Genomic DNA, 16,035 nt, shown 5'->3' with positions numbered 1-16,035 from the left:
CTTCTTCAACATTTCCACACGCACACTCGCTGCATCCACTGGTGCATCTATGTACCGATACAGAAAAAATGGTCTGGGCCATTATTGACTGCTGCAACATACCTGAATTTCCTCTTTCTTACTTTTCTGGTATTGTCGATGCCCCTTGAGACACCCTCTTCGGGTCATCGAGGCTGGGCGCCACACATTGCACTTTGCCTCCCGGCGTTTCCAGACGCCAGGCTGCCACACCATGTATGAGAGCAGCATGGCGTCGTGGAAAGGATGTTGAATGTTCCGGGCCCTTCTTCAGGTAAGCTTTATCTTACCATCTCCGGTACCGTTTGGAGCAACTTTCTCTGACGGGTTCTTTATCCCCGATCTGTCGCTGAAGCCGCCACTAGATTTCGGGGACTGTGTAAGCGGGTGTTGATCTTGGCGGCGCTATACCGGCTTCTACCATTGTTCCATCTACTAGACATGTCAAAGTCTTGGTTGTCGCACTGAGACGATTGATGAGTTCCTTCAGCCTGGGCGCTGGAACTTCATTCCAATGATGAGGCCATGATAGGTTATGCCATTACTTGGGGCAGTGATCCAGAACCACGGATGGCTGCATTTGGCAGAAGTGAGACCTCTGTCTTTCAGCTTGTCACTGCAGTTAAAATTTGTTCCAGACGGTGATAGCATGAGAAATCAAGCTGCCGTACTTTGTAAAGTCCGTTCCTGGGCGTGGGACGTCTGGAGTGAGTATAAGGTAAGGGTCTGAAAGAGAGGGTGCAACAATCGATGCATGCCCATGCGGGTGAGGGGGTGCCCAGAAGGCCAGAGGCTTGGAGTTGGTGTGAGTGGGCTTCTCTTGGAGACTCAACTCATTGCTTTCGATTGGATCTCAGCTGGGCTAACCTACTCTCCTCCGTAGGTAGCCATGAGTGTCATCCCCATCCCCATTCTATCTCCATGGACTCCTTGCTAGCCATGCCCCCAAATTTCCAACCCCGGCGCATGGATCCAGTTGATATTGATCGCATCGGCTTCCTTGCAGTTCCAGAAAAAGAAATCAGTCCTGCCAGCAGCTTGCTTGGATTCTTTCCCTCCCCTCCTCCTGTCTTTCGTTCTGTCTTTTTCGAGACCTTCATTCAACAGGACCTTGCAACTTTCCTATCATTATACATAACCATTGACTCGGGTTTAGCTAGAGCGTCTTTGCCCCCTACCTAAACTCCCGTGCAACCACTTTCACTACCCACCAGCAGGTACATTCCCGTCTGTTCCTTCACAGTGCACAGAAGCTGTTTTCTGTTTTCTGGCGCTCAGCCCTTTACCTACTCCGACTGCCACTCGCCAATCTTTTTTTCGGCCCTGTCCTGAACTGAGAGCTCTCCCCGCTTGTTTCCACGTAGGTGTCGTTGCTAGCAGCAGCCCTGACGATTCGTCAGTTGAGCATTACTGGACGGGACAGCTTCGACTCCACGGTTGAACCAAACCTAGCTTAAGACTTCTTCATCAAGACAGCCAAAACGTTTGATCATCGCGGCATCGCCGAGCTGTATCGAACGCTATCAGGGATCTGTCCAGTGTTTCGTCTATCTTTACGTCCCTGCAGTGGTTTTGCCCTTTGTCCGAGCAACCTATCATCTGGCTGAGGTGCCAAGATAGACTCGGCGACAAATCTTGCCTGCCCTCCCCCCGCCTTCTAGAAGGTGGACGAGAGCCCTGAAAAGGCCCCTATGCGAGGCTGATCAGCAGCAACTATCCTAACCAGGGTGTCACCTAAAACCAACACTAACCTTAGTGACCGACCTCCCTAAAGCGCTTGGCTTGGGGTTTGAGAGCTTGTGGTCTTGGCCAGTCTAACCAATTCAACCATCGACCAAGAAGAACCTGGCGGGCCCAGCTGCAAATCGCCGTTCTTGTCTGGGCTATTACCACATCCCATTCTGTCGTTCGTTCGCCTGTCTTTTCCTGTCACCTTTCTCTTTCCCAAGCCCAGGACTGCGCATTTCGCCTACCAACGCCGGGAAGCGCTTGAACAGACTTGGGCTGAGTTGAACTGCGCTGCGCGACATCAACCACTGACTCGTTTTTGCGCCCTGAGAATGAGGTAAGCCTTTGAAGACTTCACTCTGTTGTGTCTGCACAGTCCATTCCGCGCCCATTGATCGCATTGTATCGCATCACGTCGCAAGTTGCCTATCTCATGCACAGTATGGTACATACATATCTCTTTCAAGACCGGCTCCGATCCCGACTCCGCTACCACTCTCCATCGCCTCCTCCCCCGTTGTCTCTCGGCTTGTGATCCACAGTCTCGCATCCGCGATACCGTCTCTGTCTCCGGGTTCTCTTCCCTTTACAAAGCTTTACCTCACCTCACCTTACTCTTTTCCTTTCCTACGTTGTCGTCTCAAAGTTTAGCCGCTACACACCCTCATTCCTTCACACCCCTATCGGCCGGCCTTGTGTTCACCCTCCTACCTACTTTACTTTCCCTGCCAACATCTACCTTATGTACTCCATCCTTTAACTACCCCGTTTCCTTCCGTCCTCGCTTGTTGTTCGCTTCTCTTTGCATCTTTCGTTTCTTCAAGAGATAGCAAGCACTGTCGACCCTGATCCCGGCTCGTCTGTCGGCTCGTCTGTACATACATGACCCTTCTTGTCGACTAATCATCATGGCTACAGCGCACATGGCCGTCAGGACTGAGACCTTCCCACATTCGAATCCAATTCCCCATAGCGAGTCAATGGGTTCTCGCATTATTCCTATACCAACTCCTACGATCAAGATGTCTCCTCCAAGCAACGGCGATCCCATGGAGATCACATCACCTGCGCCATCTTCTACTGGCAACAACAACTCCGATTCCGATGCCAACGGCAAATCCAACGATCGACCCAAGAACTCTCCCGCTCCCGATTCCAACAACGCCGCAAACAATAATGCCAATAATTCCAATAGCATGCCTGCGCCCCCGCCGGCTGCTGCTGCTGTACACCAGCCTAAAATCGTACAGACAGCCTTCATTCATAAGCTCTACAAGTGAGACCGCGCCGCCAAGCTCTTCACGATAGCTTGCTAACGTAGCGACAGCATGCTAGAAGATCCCAACATTCAACACTTGATTTCATGGTCTGCAAGCGCTGAAAGCTTCGTCATGTCGCCCTCGGCCGACTTCTCAAAAGTTCTCTCGTGCGTCCAATACATCCATAAACTGGCTACTTGGCACTCGACTAATACCTTCTAGTCAATATTTCAAACATACCAATATCTCATCATTCGTGAGACAGCTGAACATGTACGGTTTTCACAAGGGTGAGTACTAGAACACACACGAATTGTGAGTAATCGCATTGGCTAACTTGCGCAAAGAACGCGATGTTTTCCACACTGGAAACCCTGATACAACTCTCTGGGAATTCAAGCATGGCAACGGTAACTTCAAGCGCGGCGACCTAGTAGGACTACGTGAGATCAAGCGCCGAGCCAGTCGACATGCTTTGGTGCACCGCGAGAGCAACTATACCAAACCTGTAGCATCCCAGCCAGGCACTCCAGCCGAGCCCGTACCTATCCCGCCTGACAGCGCTGATGCTCGAATGCTCAACATTGAGCATACGCTCTTCGACTTGAGTAATCGCCTGCAGAGGAGCGAAGAGGCAGCTCATTATATGCATGTCAAGAGCCAAGCCGCAATGGACACGGTAAATCGACTTCTTCACTTCAATCAAGAGCTTTCAAGACATATGCTGTCTCTTGTTCCGGCTGAGAGTCCCCTCTCTCGTGAAGGTGTGTATTACTAGGCGAAATCTCGAACGATAGCTAACGTTGACTTAAGTCATTATTCTACAGGGCGAAATGCAAAGGCAGGCTGAAGTACTTCGGACACTCGACGAACCACCCCAGGAGGCACCTTACACCGGCCGACAACAATATTTTGCGAATGTCGAGAACGCCCCAGTATCACCCAGACAGCTTGCCCAGGACGACCAGACACGAGGCCCTGCTCTAGGCGTCCCCCCCGCACGCGGCCAGAACTTTTATAAACCACCAGTTCCTTCCAACCTATCTAGCAGCACTCGCAGGCCATATGGCTCCATCAGCGGAAGCAGTACTACGCAGTCGTCCCCGTTACGTACAGGACCGCCTCCGCCGCCTCCTGCTCCTCATCCTCTATCCAATGTTGAGACTGTTCCCGGCCCTGGCAGCCTGGCCCGCCGTCACACTGCAGCCGATATTCGAGCCCATGGCTGGCAGCCAGCACCCTCTCCCTTCAGCACTGGCGCACCCTCTGGAGCATGGCCCCCTTCGCCTAGCCGTGTAGCCCCGGAAGACCAACGGATCAGAGAATCATTTTCAACTTACTCGTTGCAAGCTGCGTCCCAAACACACCCTCACTCACGTCCAACAACGCCACCACCTCCATTTGCAAATGGCTCTGGCGGTGGCTCTGATACATTCGGTGGCTGGTCGTGGGGATCCGCTGGCCGTGAGAACAAGAACCTTGCCGTGAAAGATCATTCAGCTCCCCCTACTCGAAGGGGGAGCATGGCTCATATCCTCAATCCTAGTGACACTGCCGAGCGATCAGACGAGGATGAGGACCCCCGAGGTGACGATGACAGGAAGCGAAAGCGAATGCAGTAAATCACACATTTAACCCTGATTTTACTGTGGGCTCTTGAAACCCAAACTATGGACGACGAAATTCAACACATCATATACGTACATACACATACACGGGCTCTGTACATGGATATTTACTTTCCCTTCATCGGCATTACATTAGGCCATAAACATACTTTGGATTTTGATGGCGAAGAGACCGCCTACTTGGAGTATAGGAGGACATCGGATAGCTGGCTAGAACACGGTCAAGGAGGCTTTCTTCATTACGAGCGCAAAGCATAGCAGGATACCATGGTGGGCATTTTGTTTAGTCCCATGGAAATCATTAGTCCTCGCCGAAAGGAAGGGGGCAGATTTCGGCACACCTAAGAGATGGAAGTTGAATTCTTGGGAGGAGTTGCGTGGTGGGTGCATGGTATATACCATCAGAAGACAATATTATTCTAAGCAGGTTAAATTTGATCCTGGCATCTCCCTTTTCTGTGAAATGATGTCAACTCTCTGCGTGTATTGTGGGTATCTTGATATAAAACTGATATATATAAACGTTATGCCTCTGCCCTCCCCCCCTGTTACCCCAGGTGCGGTCTTTTGTTTCTTGTTTTTCTTGTTCTTGCTCTTCTTCTTCCGCTTCTTTTCTGTCTGCCCACCGCCCAAAATAGGTCCATCCTGTGTTACAGCGTCTTTCATATCCGCATCCGCATCCACCTCGAACTCTCCCCCGTTTTCGTTCGTCTCCTTATCCTCAGGTGTAACAGGAGAAGTCTGATCGCCAGCCTCCGGCTCCGGTTCAACCTCCTTCTCCTTCTCCTTTCGAGGCCTCTTTCGTTTGCCTAGGGCACTTCGTCCAGCTTCATCTTCGCTCTCACTTTCCTCAGCCTTCTTCTTTAGATTGCCCTTGGCATCTTTGTTCAACCTGCCCCTTAGCATTCTCTCCTCTTTTGAGTTTGCAAACTTTTGAACGTCTTTCTTCTCTGGAACATAGCCTAATCCTTCGTTTGGTCGTGCGCCGCGAGCGAGATCCTCATCGTTGTTGTCTGGGAGAGTGCGTTGCTTGCGCGGTAAATCACGAGTAAGAGGCATCGATTTTCCTATGGACGTCCTGGAGGCGAGGAGCAGTGAAAGAGTGTTTGCGATTGCATCGCGGTTTGTTGCGACGGGGAAAGGTTGGGCTTCAGGTGCCATTGTATCTTTTGTCGCAATTAGTTGTAGTGATGCTGGTGCGCGCAATCCGAAGAAGATCGTATAGAGAAGTGCCTTGAAGTAATTAGGGATGTTTGCGAGAGTTAATTTATCATTGCTTCAGCTGACCAGGATTGGTGATGTTTGGGGTTGGTGGAGAGTATCTGGCAGAATAATTTCACATGCGACAAAAAATGCGGATGCTTATCTTATCACTTCTGGCACCAATGTCCCTGACGAGAAGTTCGACTTCAACAAGAGAGTTCAATTCGTAACATGCTATGATTAAAGGAAATATGCTTCAATATTTACTGCATTGTATAATAATTTTGGGAGATATATACTCGAATTAACTAAGATTAGGAAATTACACAATCTCTATCCTGTAACTGTGATAATACTTTGAGTCATAAATTCATAAACGTAAAGAGCCACACCATTCGCCGGGCCCCCAAAACAAGTCATTAGTAGCTAGCCGTCGTATCTCTCAAGCTGAGGACGTAAGGCAGGTCTGTTGAGTCGTGCCGTGTCGCAAGTCGAATAACAGACCCAGAGCTAGCTGATGATTTGGATCGAAGGCTGGAGGTTGATGGTTGGCTCAAGGGGTAATGACGCCGACTTCGAGCAAGACTGTTATTGCTAAGTCTTCGTGATATGGACCCTGGCCCTGTAAATCCGCTCCTCACGCTGTTAGGAGCAGTCTCATAAACATTCCAGGTATTCGTGGATGGCTGGCGCCTTATTCGAGCAGAGCTGCTGATGCTAGCGTCGGAGGGAGCCAGATTACTGCGAGACGTGCCCAGCCTTGGTCTAGTATCGTCATCGCCATCGGTAGAGGGTGAGGACGCATCGTCTTGCTCGTCCAAAACATCTGGATCCAGGGGTTCCATGGCGTGAAGAATCTCGGCAAAAAGATGCATAAGCTCCTTAAACTGAGCATTGGAAATTGGTCGATTCGAGAAGCGTGCATATTCGTAGTGTGAAAGAAACTCGATAGTGGTTGAATCCATCTCGATCACCCCCAATTCAGCCAGGTGAACTACGTAATCGCGCAGGCTCATATTGGCGGTTCGCTGCAGAAGAGCTACAGCGTCTGGGTCCAGCAAAGGCGGGTTCGTATCGGAGGTCGGGTCAGGAGGCGCAAGAGTCAAAGCTTTGCCCTCGATCAAATTAGGCAGTTCTGAGAAGACAGTGGTGTACTCGAGGTTCGGTAAATCCGGAGCGTTGGGTGAGGACCATCCATAGTGTTCAATATCTCCCCAGACAGGCTTTTTACGAGGGATCACCACCACCAACTCCTCCGCCGGACCACTAGGACCATCAAAACCCAGCTTAACCCTTGTTTCGACAGTTTCATCATCCGGGGCCGTGTTGTCTGTTTGAAGCCTGGGGCGCGATTCGTATGCGATCGATGCACTTCGCCCAAGACCCAGCGCAATTACTTTATAGACAGCCGAGCGAAGATCCCCCTTCTCGATTGGAACCCATCCTTTCGGTATCGACCCAAGATCGGTCTTGTTGATGTATAGACGGGTGATAAAGACGAAGGAGATGATGACAATGGCGAGAACGTAGGCGGCAGCGACGATCCAGATGTTGTAGAGCTGTCGATTTTGGAACGAGCGATGAATGGCGTCGGCAGGGGTGGATATTAGCAGTCCTAGAAGGCAGACGTAGAGAAGAAGGTAGAGAGTTCGGTAGACGATAGAGGCGACAAGCCGTCGATGAGAAACGGGAGACGCCATATTCCTAGTCCATGGGCACAAGAAAGCCGCAGTTGCGAATGCGCTGCGATGCTACCAAAGGCCGCTATGACCGGGGTCGTGAGTATAATAAGAAAAGGGACGAAGAGTGGGACATGACTAGGTTAAAGAAGAAGCTGAACGAGTGAATGAGATGCTACAGTGAGCAAGTGGTGTCACTGTAGTTGTTGAGGGGGTTGGGTTGAGAATGGCATGTCCAAAAGGCGGACCTATTTGGTGATGATGCGATTGATGTAACCAGAGTTGGACAGGAAGAGGTTGGCAGTTGGCGAGTACCCTTGAAGTCACAGTGTGTTTTGGGCGCGGACACCGTGTTTTGATACGGTACAGCGGCGGCCCCACTATCTTTAATTGCACTGCATTAGCTTCGATATATGAAGCTACTGCAATAAATACATACTATTATTGGATCCATGGATGGAATAATTGCTCAATTGCTTTTATCGTGTTCCAAATTGTTACAATGGTATCATAATACATTAATATCCTTCCCGATATGCCTGTGTTTTACGTCCTTTGACCTATCGCGCCACTTCTGCCATCTCAGACTTCTTTGAAGTCGCAGAAGCCTCCTTGGCCAAGCGAATATCAGTAAGTGTCAGTCTAAGGTCGCTGCTATAAGGCTCGAACTTGCCCAGCACCTGTTGCAAAGCAGTCTTCAGAGCTTCCACAACTTCTTCCACCTCGGGGCTGATCCTCTTGCCCGACACATCAGTCCAGTGCAATGGGAACTGCAGGCGGAAGGCCTCCAGTTTCTTGATTACTGATGTAAAGGTTCGGATAATGCTTGGGACATCTCTGTGCACATTACCAAATTGATCTTCTGCCAAGCTGTGCACTGAGAGATGGTGAAGCACGTTGATCGCGTTGATACAAAGCGTAGGCTCAGCGTATGGGGTACCCAGCACCGCAGCAGCAAATTGGGTTCGGAAATCTTGCTGGAAAAGGGCAGCCACAGTGTCTACCTCCATCACTTGGAGAGTCCAGTGTTCAAGTTGGCTCTTTATGTGATCGGGAGCAACAAGTTCCTGCTGCTCCTTCGTCAAGACCCGGTCCTTGGCCTCTTTCCATGTCTTCTTCGCGATAGGGCTCAAGTTGGACATAGGAGACTCGCCAGGGGATAGTGCGGCCTGTCCTAATCGCTTCTCAACCTCGCTGAGCATCGTCTTGGAAGCCCCTCGACTGTTAAAGATGGGATCGTCGCGAAGAGGAGCGGATACTCGCTGCTTGGGTTCCGGAGCCGGCGCAGCTGGTGGTGCATCAGGAACTTTGCCGTAGGTATCAATTCGCGTCTCGATGGACTTGACCACTTCCATACAGATGGCGTAGACCTGGGACCACATAGGTCCATCCTTACGATCGATGTCTTCGTAGATAGCCTGTCGACGGGTCTCAAAGCCTTGCGCAATGATTGCAAGCTCCCACATCGCAAATGCCTAGATACGATTAAAATGACTGTTCAACGCGCGTGTGTGACACATCTCACCTTGATAGAGAGTTTCTTGCTCTTAAGACCGTTCAAAAGACTGCCATTGGGGTCCTTGGACTCAGAGGTAAGAGGCTTGCCATTCTTCAGGGGCTCCTTGACCATGAATTTCGAGAAAGCAAAGTTACCAATGTTCCATATCAAATGCACGAAAGTTCCAGCCTCTATGCATCGGAAAAGAAGCCAAAGATCACTCGGCCAACTAGGCGGGAGCATGTTGGTCTTTGGCAGGTTATAGAAGATGCGCAAGAACATAAGCGCCCATCCCCAGATGAAAGATCGCAGTATGGTGTAGTATAGAATCAAGGCGACAGGCAGCGCACTTGCGGCACCGGAAAGAGAAGCGCCAAATGTTGCTGGGACTGCAGTAATCAGGAGCTTCAACGCGTCAGGCTGCTTCTCGTTCTTGCCCTTTGACGATGCCAGAACCAGACGATCGGTGTCCTTTCGGTAATGGTTGAAGGTTTGCGTGATGGCACATGAGACCATGTACGCAAGCAAGAAGAGCGGTCTCTCGTTCAGTCTCGCACGGTCACCGCTGAAGTACGTGATCCAAGAGAGGTTTGCCGCCTTGGGCATTGCCCATAGGAACACATGGCTAAACAGCAGGCTGGAGAAGCCATACCAGAACAAAGTCTCGTATGTTTGAAGCTGAGTGATTGTGTTGCGAAGGGTCTGAAAGCCGGGGCCAGTGGTTCGTAGGCCAACGTGGTAGTTTGCTATTCGGAGAACGACGATCGCAAGGCCACATGTGAAGATGAAGAGGGTTCGTACACCAACAGGGCCAATGGGAAACCAAGACCAAAAGTCTAAACAATGGGATTTAGTGTTGGCGCAAGTGCAAGTTCAAATGAATTCGACTTACAAGATTTCCAGCCGTCCAGGACGACCGCCAGCAGGTAGGACACGAGCAGCAAAACAGTCGCCGTAGAAGTGAATCGTCTGTGAAGAGCAGGCTGTAGAAAGTCCTTGTAAGGCGCTTTTCTAACCGTGGTAGGTGCCATCTTGACAGCGCATCCCCAGGATAAAGAAGGGCTCGAGACGTTGTTGGGCGATGATGTCGTGGATTGATTCAAAGAGACTAACAATGGAAGCTCTAAGCTCAAGCCCCAAGTAAATAATAAAAATCTCCAAGCAGCAACGACTCGATCGCAGAAACGCTAAGGTCCAAGCTCCGTCATTATCTGTCACGTGCTGATAGCACCAGGTCCGGCTCCGCTCTGGTTGGCTACCTAGACTGAGATGCATGTTCAATTACGTATGTTTGCATGGCGCTGTATCCGTAACTACTAATGAAACCTCAGCCACCTCAGAACAAGGCAGCAAAATAAGAAAGCTTTAGAAAATAATTAGAAGATGCTGTCAAAATAGACTCAGTAAAAGGTCCCCTAAGCTTAGGCTAAGGTACCTAAGTATTTCTATCACTTAGTCCTAAGATCTACTAACGAAACCGTACTGGAACCAGGCAGCAGGTCTGGTGTCTCGCTCCCTCTTGTTCCTCAACGTTTTGGAGGATATTCTCGACCGTAAGTGAGTTCTTGATCAAAACGCCTGGGTTGACTTTTGTGTTCACATTCATTTCTTGTCTTGTATCAACAAAAACCAGCCATCTTCTTTGGCTAGTGACTCTGCTTGTAGACCGGGCTTTGGGGAACAAGAAAACTCGAGACAATAGAAGAAGATGCCAAAATAAACTCAGCAAAGAGTCTCCTAAGTTTAGGCTAAACTACCTAAATATTTTTATCTCTTAGGGTCAAAGTCCTAGGATCTTTTCTCATTCTCTCTAAGGCCCTCTGTATTTAGACCAGACTTACGTTAGGTACCTTAGGTTGTCCCGACCCACTTTTCCGGCTGAAGTCCAGAGTCAAGGGCCCAGCCTCCATCCACGCAACTCTTCCTTTCGACCTTACATCATCACAACAACCATGTCGTACGATCTAGAATCCGGGCGCGGCGGCGCCGGCTATAGCGATGACCCTGATTTCCAAGCCCTTCAATACGACCTCAAGAGCAAGCTTCAAGCCCTCCTCAGCAACAATCGAAAACTCGCCAACGATGTCAATGTGCTCGGCACACGTAAGGATACCCCGCGCCTGCGGGAGCGAGTTCACAATAGCATGGATAAGACGAGGGAATTGTGCAGAGAGATCGGCGAGGGCGTTAAGCGCCTTCAAACTTGGGAAGAATTGACGGTATTATGATGAAAATGCGTCTCGATCATTGTCGCATGCTAATTGTATGCAGAAACAACAAAAGTACGAGCAAACAAAGGTCTCGAGCGACTTCCAGGCAGCTCTTCAAGAATTCCAAAGCCTCCAGCGAAAAGCCCTCGAGAAGGAGCGCGCATCCGTTACCGCCGCCCGTGCCGCACAGGAGGGTGAATCCGCCGAAGGCCCCCAGTCCGGCAATCAGCTTGAGCAGCTGCAACAACAAGAGCAAGTCTCCCAGCTCGCACCCCAAGACGAAGTCGACTTCCAGGAAGCTCTCATCATCGAGCGCGAGGAGGAGATTCGCAATATTGAGCAGGGTGTAGGCGATTTGAACGTTCTCTTCCGACAGGTGGCGCAAATCGTCAATGAGCAGGGAGAGCAGCTTGGGACGATCGCAGACAATGTTGAGAACGTCCGGGATGACACGCGGCAAGCTGATGTTGAGAACCGACAGGCCGCGCGGTATCAGAAGGCAGCCCGCAACAAGAGCTGCTGCCTGTTGCTGATCCTCGCCGTCATTTTGACCATTGTTATTCTGGCTATTGTCCTTGACTAGATTCTTAGAGCGCAGCGACTGACGATTATGGGTGGCCTGTTCTTGTTCTTGAGGCGTCTATTGGAGTTTTCTAGGGACCTATACATCCAACTTTCCCCACGATTCTGCATTGGTAGTTACAGATGAACGCTTAATCAATTGTTTTTTTGTCAGATGTCTTTGCAATCCGTGATTGGTCTTTGAGCACGAAAGGGAATTCCTTGGATGGCTTAGGTGCCCTCAGATCTGACGTCTTTGGTGGAACAAGACGTTGAATAAAGAAGTCATTGACGCGGGTAAGCGCAAATGATGTACCCCAGTAAAGGAAGATAGCGCTTGGCAGATCGGCAAAGAGGAGTGGCAGTAGGGGCATCATAAGCATGACACGGCCCAGGAGTTGTTGTAGCCTGGAGGCGACCATCATCTTTGCGCCTGGGGGCTGGATTCGCAATAGTGCCTGGATTTGTTCCTTGGGCATCCTAGCCCATATACTCCATACCAGAATACCCGAGCAGATGGCAGGAAGCCCGTAGTAAGGGTCCGCAGACGCTAGATCGGTGAACCAGAATAAGCCTCCGTCCACCAAGGACTGGTCAAACATGCTGCTCGAGGGCCCGAGTCCAGTATTACCCAGGCCAATCTTGTGACTGATCCAACCCAGGGGTGCACCGCATTTCCTTCGAAGAGCCTCAGATATGGTGACAAAGGGAAGCATTCCAAGTAAAGGTGCCATACTTTTCCAGCGCTGGAGACCCCATGTCTTTAATATTCTCCGTCTTGACTTTTCAACTGCACCTGCAACGCGAAGCGATCTCACACGATCGGGAAGTTCAGGGTTGTTTAAACTCCTATCCATCATATGCCGACGAGTCCAAGCTGTGATAAGAGGATCCAATGGTTTTCTAGCCTCCCGCAAACGAGCGCTGTATAGTTGAAGAGGGAATCGGATGGTTGCGTTGACGCCCACAGCAAGTAGTGGTATAGCCACATACCACGGCACGCCAGCGCTATGAGCCCAGCTGAGGGCATTGGCTGTCATGGTGACTGTCTCACCGAGCGCAGAAGCGACAGAGAAGTTCCTGCGGTTGGCGCATGGCGATGAAGTTAATGAGCTGAGAATGGCTGGATGTGAGATTCGGCGTGTTGTGTTAATGACTGAGAGTGATGGCCTGGCCTGAGGCGACATGGAATGGGCAGTTCTTCTTATTAGGGACATTTTGACCCTTAACACCGTGGTTGCGGGTGCAATGGAGGACTTGGTGCTGGTGTGAGTGAGTCTCGAAAGTCCATGACATGAGGTCAAACTGGGGCTATTTTTCTGAATTCTCAGCCAATCAGCGCTAACAGTTCATCGTTGAATATCTCGATTAGTACTGCTGGTAGTTAAGGAAGAACCACTGTACGGGACAACAGTAAGGAACAATATATTTACGAGTGCCCTATATATCCAAGTACTATTAAATGATCAGTGTTAGCGTTAACTTGCAGAGTCCGTTTGTATAGCATGATTCAAACCCTCTTGAAAGTCTTGAGGATGAACTCTTTGCTCTTCCACTTGTGCACCACGCTCTGAGTTAGGTACCTTCATTATTTATAGCAACTCTCATTATAAGTTGATAAAGCAACCAGTAAAATAGCCAAGATTGATTATTAATGACAATTCATATAAGTGCTTGTAGATTCGTGTAAAAAGTTCTTGAGAAGACGTGGCTTTATGATCGAATATGGAAGCGCCCTTGACCATAATTATTCCGTTGGACGCAGAATGAGCCCTGGTTGGTCCGTTCAGTCCTTGATCTCGTATTCTTAAAAATGATTTTCTTTCTAACTTTCTGGAGGGAACAGAGCTATCATAAGTTCTCTCCGCGGGCTGCCGAATTTAAAGAAGGGGTCCAGTGACAAGGGTCAGGAGCCTCTAACCCCCCTGTAGCTTGCGCAGCTACGGTGGGTCAGATACTGAGCTTTGGAGCTTGCAGCAGCATCCAAAAGCTTAGCTTCGGGTTCCTCTAGCGGTGTCGGTGCCTGTGCCTATCCCCCACCAAGACCAAGACCAAGCCCGTGGATGAACTTTTTGAGACCTGGTCTGGCCAGCTGGAGACGTCACACTATCATCCCACACACTCTCGTTCATGGTAGCCTTTCGCTACCAAAAGCTGACAGCCTCACCCCCCCTGAGGCCATATAAATATCGCTGGTCGAAGCATTTTCTTTACCTGTTTTTCATAGCTTCTCGATTCCCCTGCGACCCCCCCGAACAGCCTTCCCGACACTACCGCCTCCTGACCGCGAAAGACGGCCACCCTGATGGCGTCCCTAGCGACGCTTGTGCCTCTGGCCATTCTGATAGCTCTGCCTCTAATAGGTGGGCTTCTACGACGGTTTCTAGGATGGTCTCTTCGAAAACGAACAGAAGGCCGTCGTGCACATCTTCTGGCCCTCATGACACAGGAGGATAAAGATGCCCGCGCTAAGGACCCTCAAGGCACCGCAGCGACGAAACTCGTATTCGATGTTGACGATAATCTTCAAAGCACTCTGAGCTCGCAAAGGGATTGGTCGGGGATCGTTGGTTTCTTCCATCCGTTCTGGTATGTTGTCATATAAGCTACCGTATGACCTAGCTAATGTGAGGGAGCAATGCTGGAGGTGGCGGAGAGCGAGTGCTCTGGGCCGCGATTCGGGCCACACAAGATCGTTGGCCAAAAGCCAAATGTGTGGTATACACAGGCGATCACAATGTGACAAAAGATGCGATCTTGAATCGAGTCAAGGTATACGACCTGAAAACTTGCCCTGGGGACCACGGCATGCTTACACCGTGTTAGACAAGATTCAATATTGAGCTCCATGCTCCCACGATAACGTTCCTCTACCTCTCCAAGCGAGACTGGGTACTCCCCTCAACATGGCCTCATTTCACGCTGCTCGGCCAATCAATCGGCTCCGTCGTTTTGGCTTGGGACGCTTTCTCACTACTGGTCCCGGACGTCTTTGTCGACACCATGGGCTACGCCTTCGCTCTCGGTCTATGCAAATTTCTCTTCCCCAAGGTTCCTACAGGGGCATATGTGCACTATCCTACGATTTCTACCGACATGCTCGACTCGCTCGATTCAACGGCTCCCTCGGGAACTCAGGGCGCACATGCTGGTAAGGGTGCTGGAGCTCAGGGTTTCGCCAAGAAGAATTACTGGAAACTTTTTGCCATTCTGTACTCTTGGGTTGGCTCGACGGTTGATATTGTCATGACAAACTCTACCTGGACTCAAGGCCACATCAAGAGTCTATGGGGCCCTTATCGCAAACAGAAGAGCAAGACAGATCCGATCGCAGTTGTCTACCCTCCCACCGCCGTCCGAGAAATGGAACGCGAAGTCGAAGTTTCCGAAGAGAGTGAGAAGCGAAGAGAAAAAGTTCTTGTCTACCTCGCCCAGTTTCGACCTGAAAAGAACCACCAACTCATCATGCGGTCATTCGCTACTTTCCTCAAGACCAAGAGCGAGGCATCCAAGGGAGCACAGCTGGTTCTGATCGGAAGCGTGCGAGATGACTCAGACTCAAAGCGTGTGTACGAGCTGCGACTTCTTGCTAATGAGCTTGGCATCAAAGACAGTGTCAAGTTCCACCTCGATGCCCCATGGTCAGATGTTCTGGACTGGTTAAGAAGGGCATCTGTGGGTGTCAACGGCATGTGGAATGAGCACTTCGGAATCGGCGTTGTTGAATACCAAGCTGCTGGACTCATTTCCGTGGTTCATGACAGTGCTGGGCCCAAGTTCGATATCGTCGTGCCCATCGATGGCCAGCCAACTGGTAAGCTGACTGAAAATTCCATGTCGGGATCTTTCTAACACAATGAAACAGGTTTCCACGCAACGACAGAAGAAGAATTCGCAGAGGGCTACGAGAAGGCTTTGTCGCTGCCAGATCCTCTGGCATTTCGTCTGCGTGCACGAGAGTCGGCAAAGAGATTCACCGAGGAGGAGTTTGCAAAGAAGTGGACGGTTCATTTGGCACGCTTGGTGTCACTTACGAAACAAAAAGCGTAGACTTTTTGGAGATAGACTAAAGGATACCCCCTTTCTAAGATTCTAGCGAGAGAAGAGACAGCTTAGAGAAATTAATACAGCAAGCACAAAGCTTGGGCATAATCAAGTCAATGTTCTATGTCGTATGCTGTGTCCTTCTACAAGTGTTGATCGCTCAATCAGGAATATAAACATGTATGCTTCCATCTCTTCCTGTGCTGT

General features: G+C 50.2%; 7 protein-coding genes; 3 read left to right on the top strand and 4 right to left on the bottom strand.

Annotated features, from left to right (window-relative positions):
- Window positions 1–2,654: 2,654 nt before the first annotated feature.
- FFUJ_08331 (related to heat shock transcription factor HSF21) lies at window positions 2,655–4,627 on the top strand (the record flags this gene model as incomplete). XM_023580980.1 has 5 exons in its annotated part: window positions 2,655–3,022; window positions 3,074–3,172; window positions 3,228–3,295; window positions 3,353–3,769; window positions 3,819–4,627. 5 exons carry the CDS (start codon window positions 2,655–2,657, stop codon window positions 4,625–4,627), a joined length of 1,761 nt encoding a protein of 586 aa, XP_023433660.1.
- A 420-nt stretch (window positions 4,628–5,047) lies between these two features.
- Window positions 5,048–5,794, bottom strand: FFUJ_08332 (uncharacterized protein; the record flags this gene model as incomplete). Its single annotated transcript, XM_023580979.1, has 1 exon — window positions 5,048–5,794. The coding sequence occupies one exon, from the start codon at window positions 5,792–5,794 to the stop codon at window positions 5,048–5,050; it is 747 nt and encodes a 248-aa protein (XP_023433978.1).
- Window positions 5,795–6,255: 461 nt separating this feature from the next.
- FFUJ_08333 (related to thermatolerance membrane protein Dlt1) lies at window positions 6,256–7,536 on the bottom strand (the record flags this gene model as incomplete). Its single annotated transcript, XM_023580978.1, has 1 exon — window positions 6,256–7,536. The coding sequence occupies one exon, from the start codon at window positions 7,534–7,536 to the stop codon at window positions 6,256–6,258; it is 1,281 nt and encodes a 426-aa protein (XP_023433659.1).
- Window positions 7,537–8,075: 539 nt separating this feature from the next.
- Window positions 8,076–10,044, bottom strand: FFUJ_08334 (related to nuclear envelope protein Cut11p; the record flags this gene model as incomplete). XM_023580977.1 has 3 exons in its annotated part: window positions 8,076–8,990; window positions 9,041–9,849; window positions 9,906–10,044. 3 exons carry the CDS (start codon window positions 10,042–10,044, stop codon window positions 8,076–8,078), a joined length of 1,863 nt encoding a protein of 620 aa, XP_023433658.1.
- Window positions 10,045–10,965: 921 nt separating this feature from the next.
- FFUJ_08335 (related to syntaxin 12) lies at window positions 10,966–11,806 on the top strand (the record flags this gene model as incomplete). XM_023580976.1 has 2 exons in its annotated part: window positions 10,966–11,232; window positions 11,285–11,806. 2 exons carry the CDS (start codon window positions 10,966–10,968, stop codon window positions 11,804–11,806), a joined length of 789 nt encoding a protein of 262 aa, XP_023433657.1.
- A 130-nt stretch (window positions 11,807–11,936) lies between these two features.
- Window positions 11,937–13,001, bottom strand: FFUJ_08336 (uncharacterized protein; the record flags this gene model as incomplete). The annotated part of the gene is made up of 1 exon (XM_023580975.1): window positions 11,937–13,001. The coding sequence occupies one exon, from the start codon at window positions 12,999–13,001 to the stop codon at window positions 11,937–11,939; it is 1,065 nt and encodes a 354-aa protein (XP_023433656.1).
- Window positions 13,002–14,089: 1,088 nt separating this feature from the next.
- On the top strand, window positions 14,090–15,834 carry FFUJ_08337 (related to ALG11 protein; the record flags this gene model as incomplete). XM_023580974.1 has 4 exons in its annotated part: window positions 14,090–14,373; window positions 14,421–14,556; window positions 14,611–15,598; window positions 15,650–15,834. 4 exons carry the CDS (start codon window positions 14,090–14,092, stop codon window positions 15,832–15,834), a joined length of 1,593 nt encoding a protein of 530 aa, XP_023433655.1.
- Between the last annotated feature and the right edge of the window lie 201 nt (window positions 15,835–16,035).

This window comes from Fusarium fujikuroi, chromosome FFUJ_chr07, assembly GCF_900079805.1.
Source record: "Fusarium fujikuroi IMI 58289 draft genome, chromosome FFUJ_chr07".
In the NCBI taxonomy this organism is placed as follows: domain Eukaryota; kingdom Fungi; phylum Ascomycota; class Sordariomycetes; order Hypocreales; family Nectriaceae; genus Fusarium; species Fusarium fujikuroi.
The sequence above is the reverse complement of the archived record's forward strand: the minus strand, read 5'-3'. Positions and strand labels throughout refer to the sequence as shown.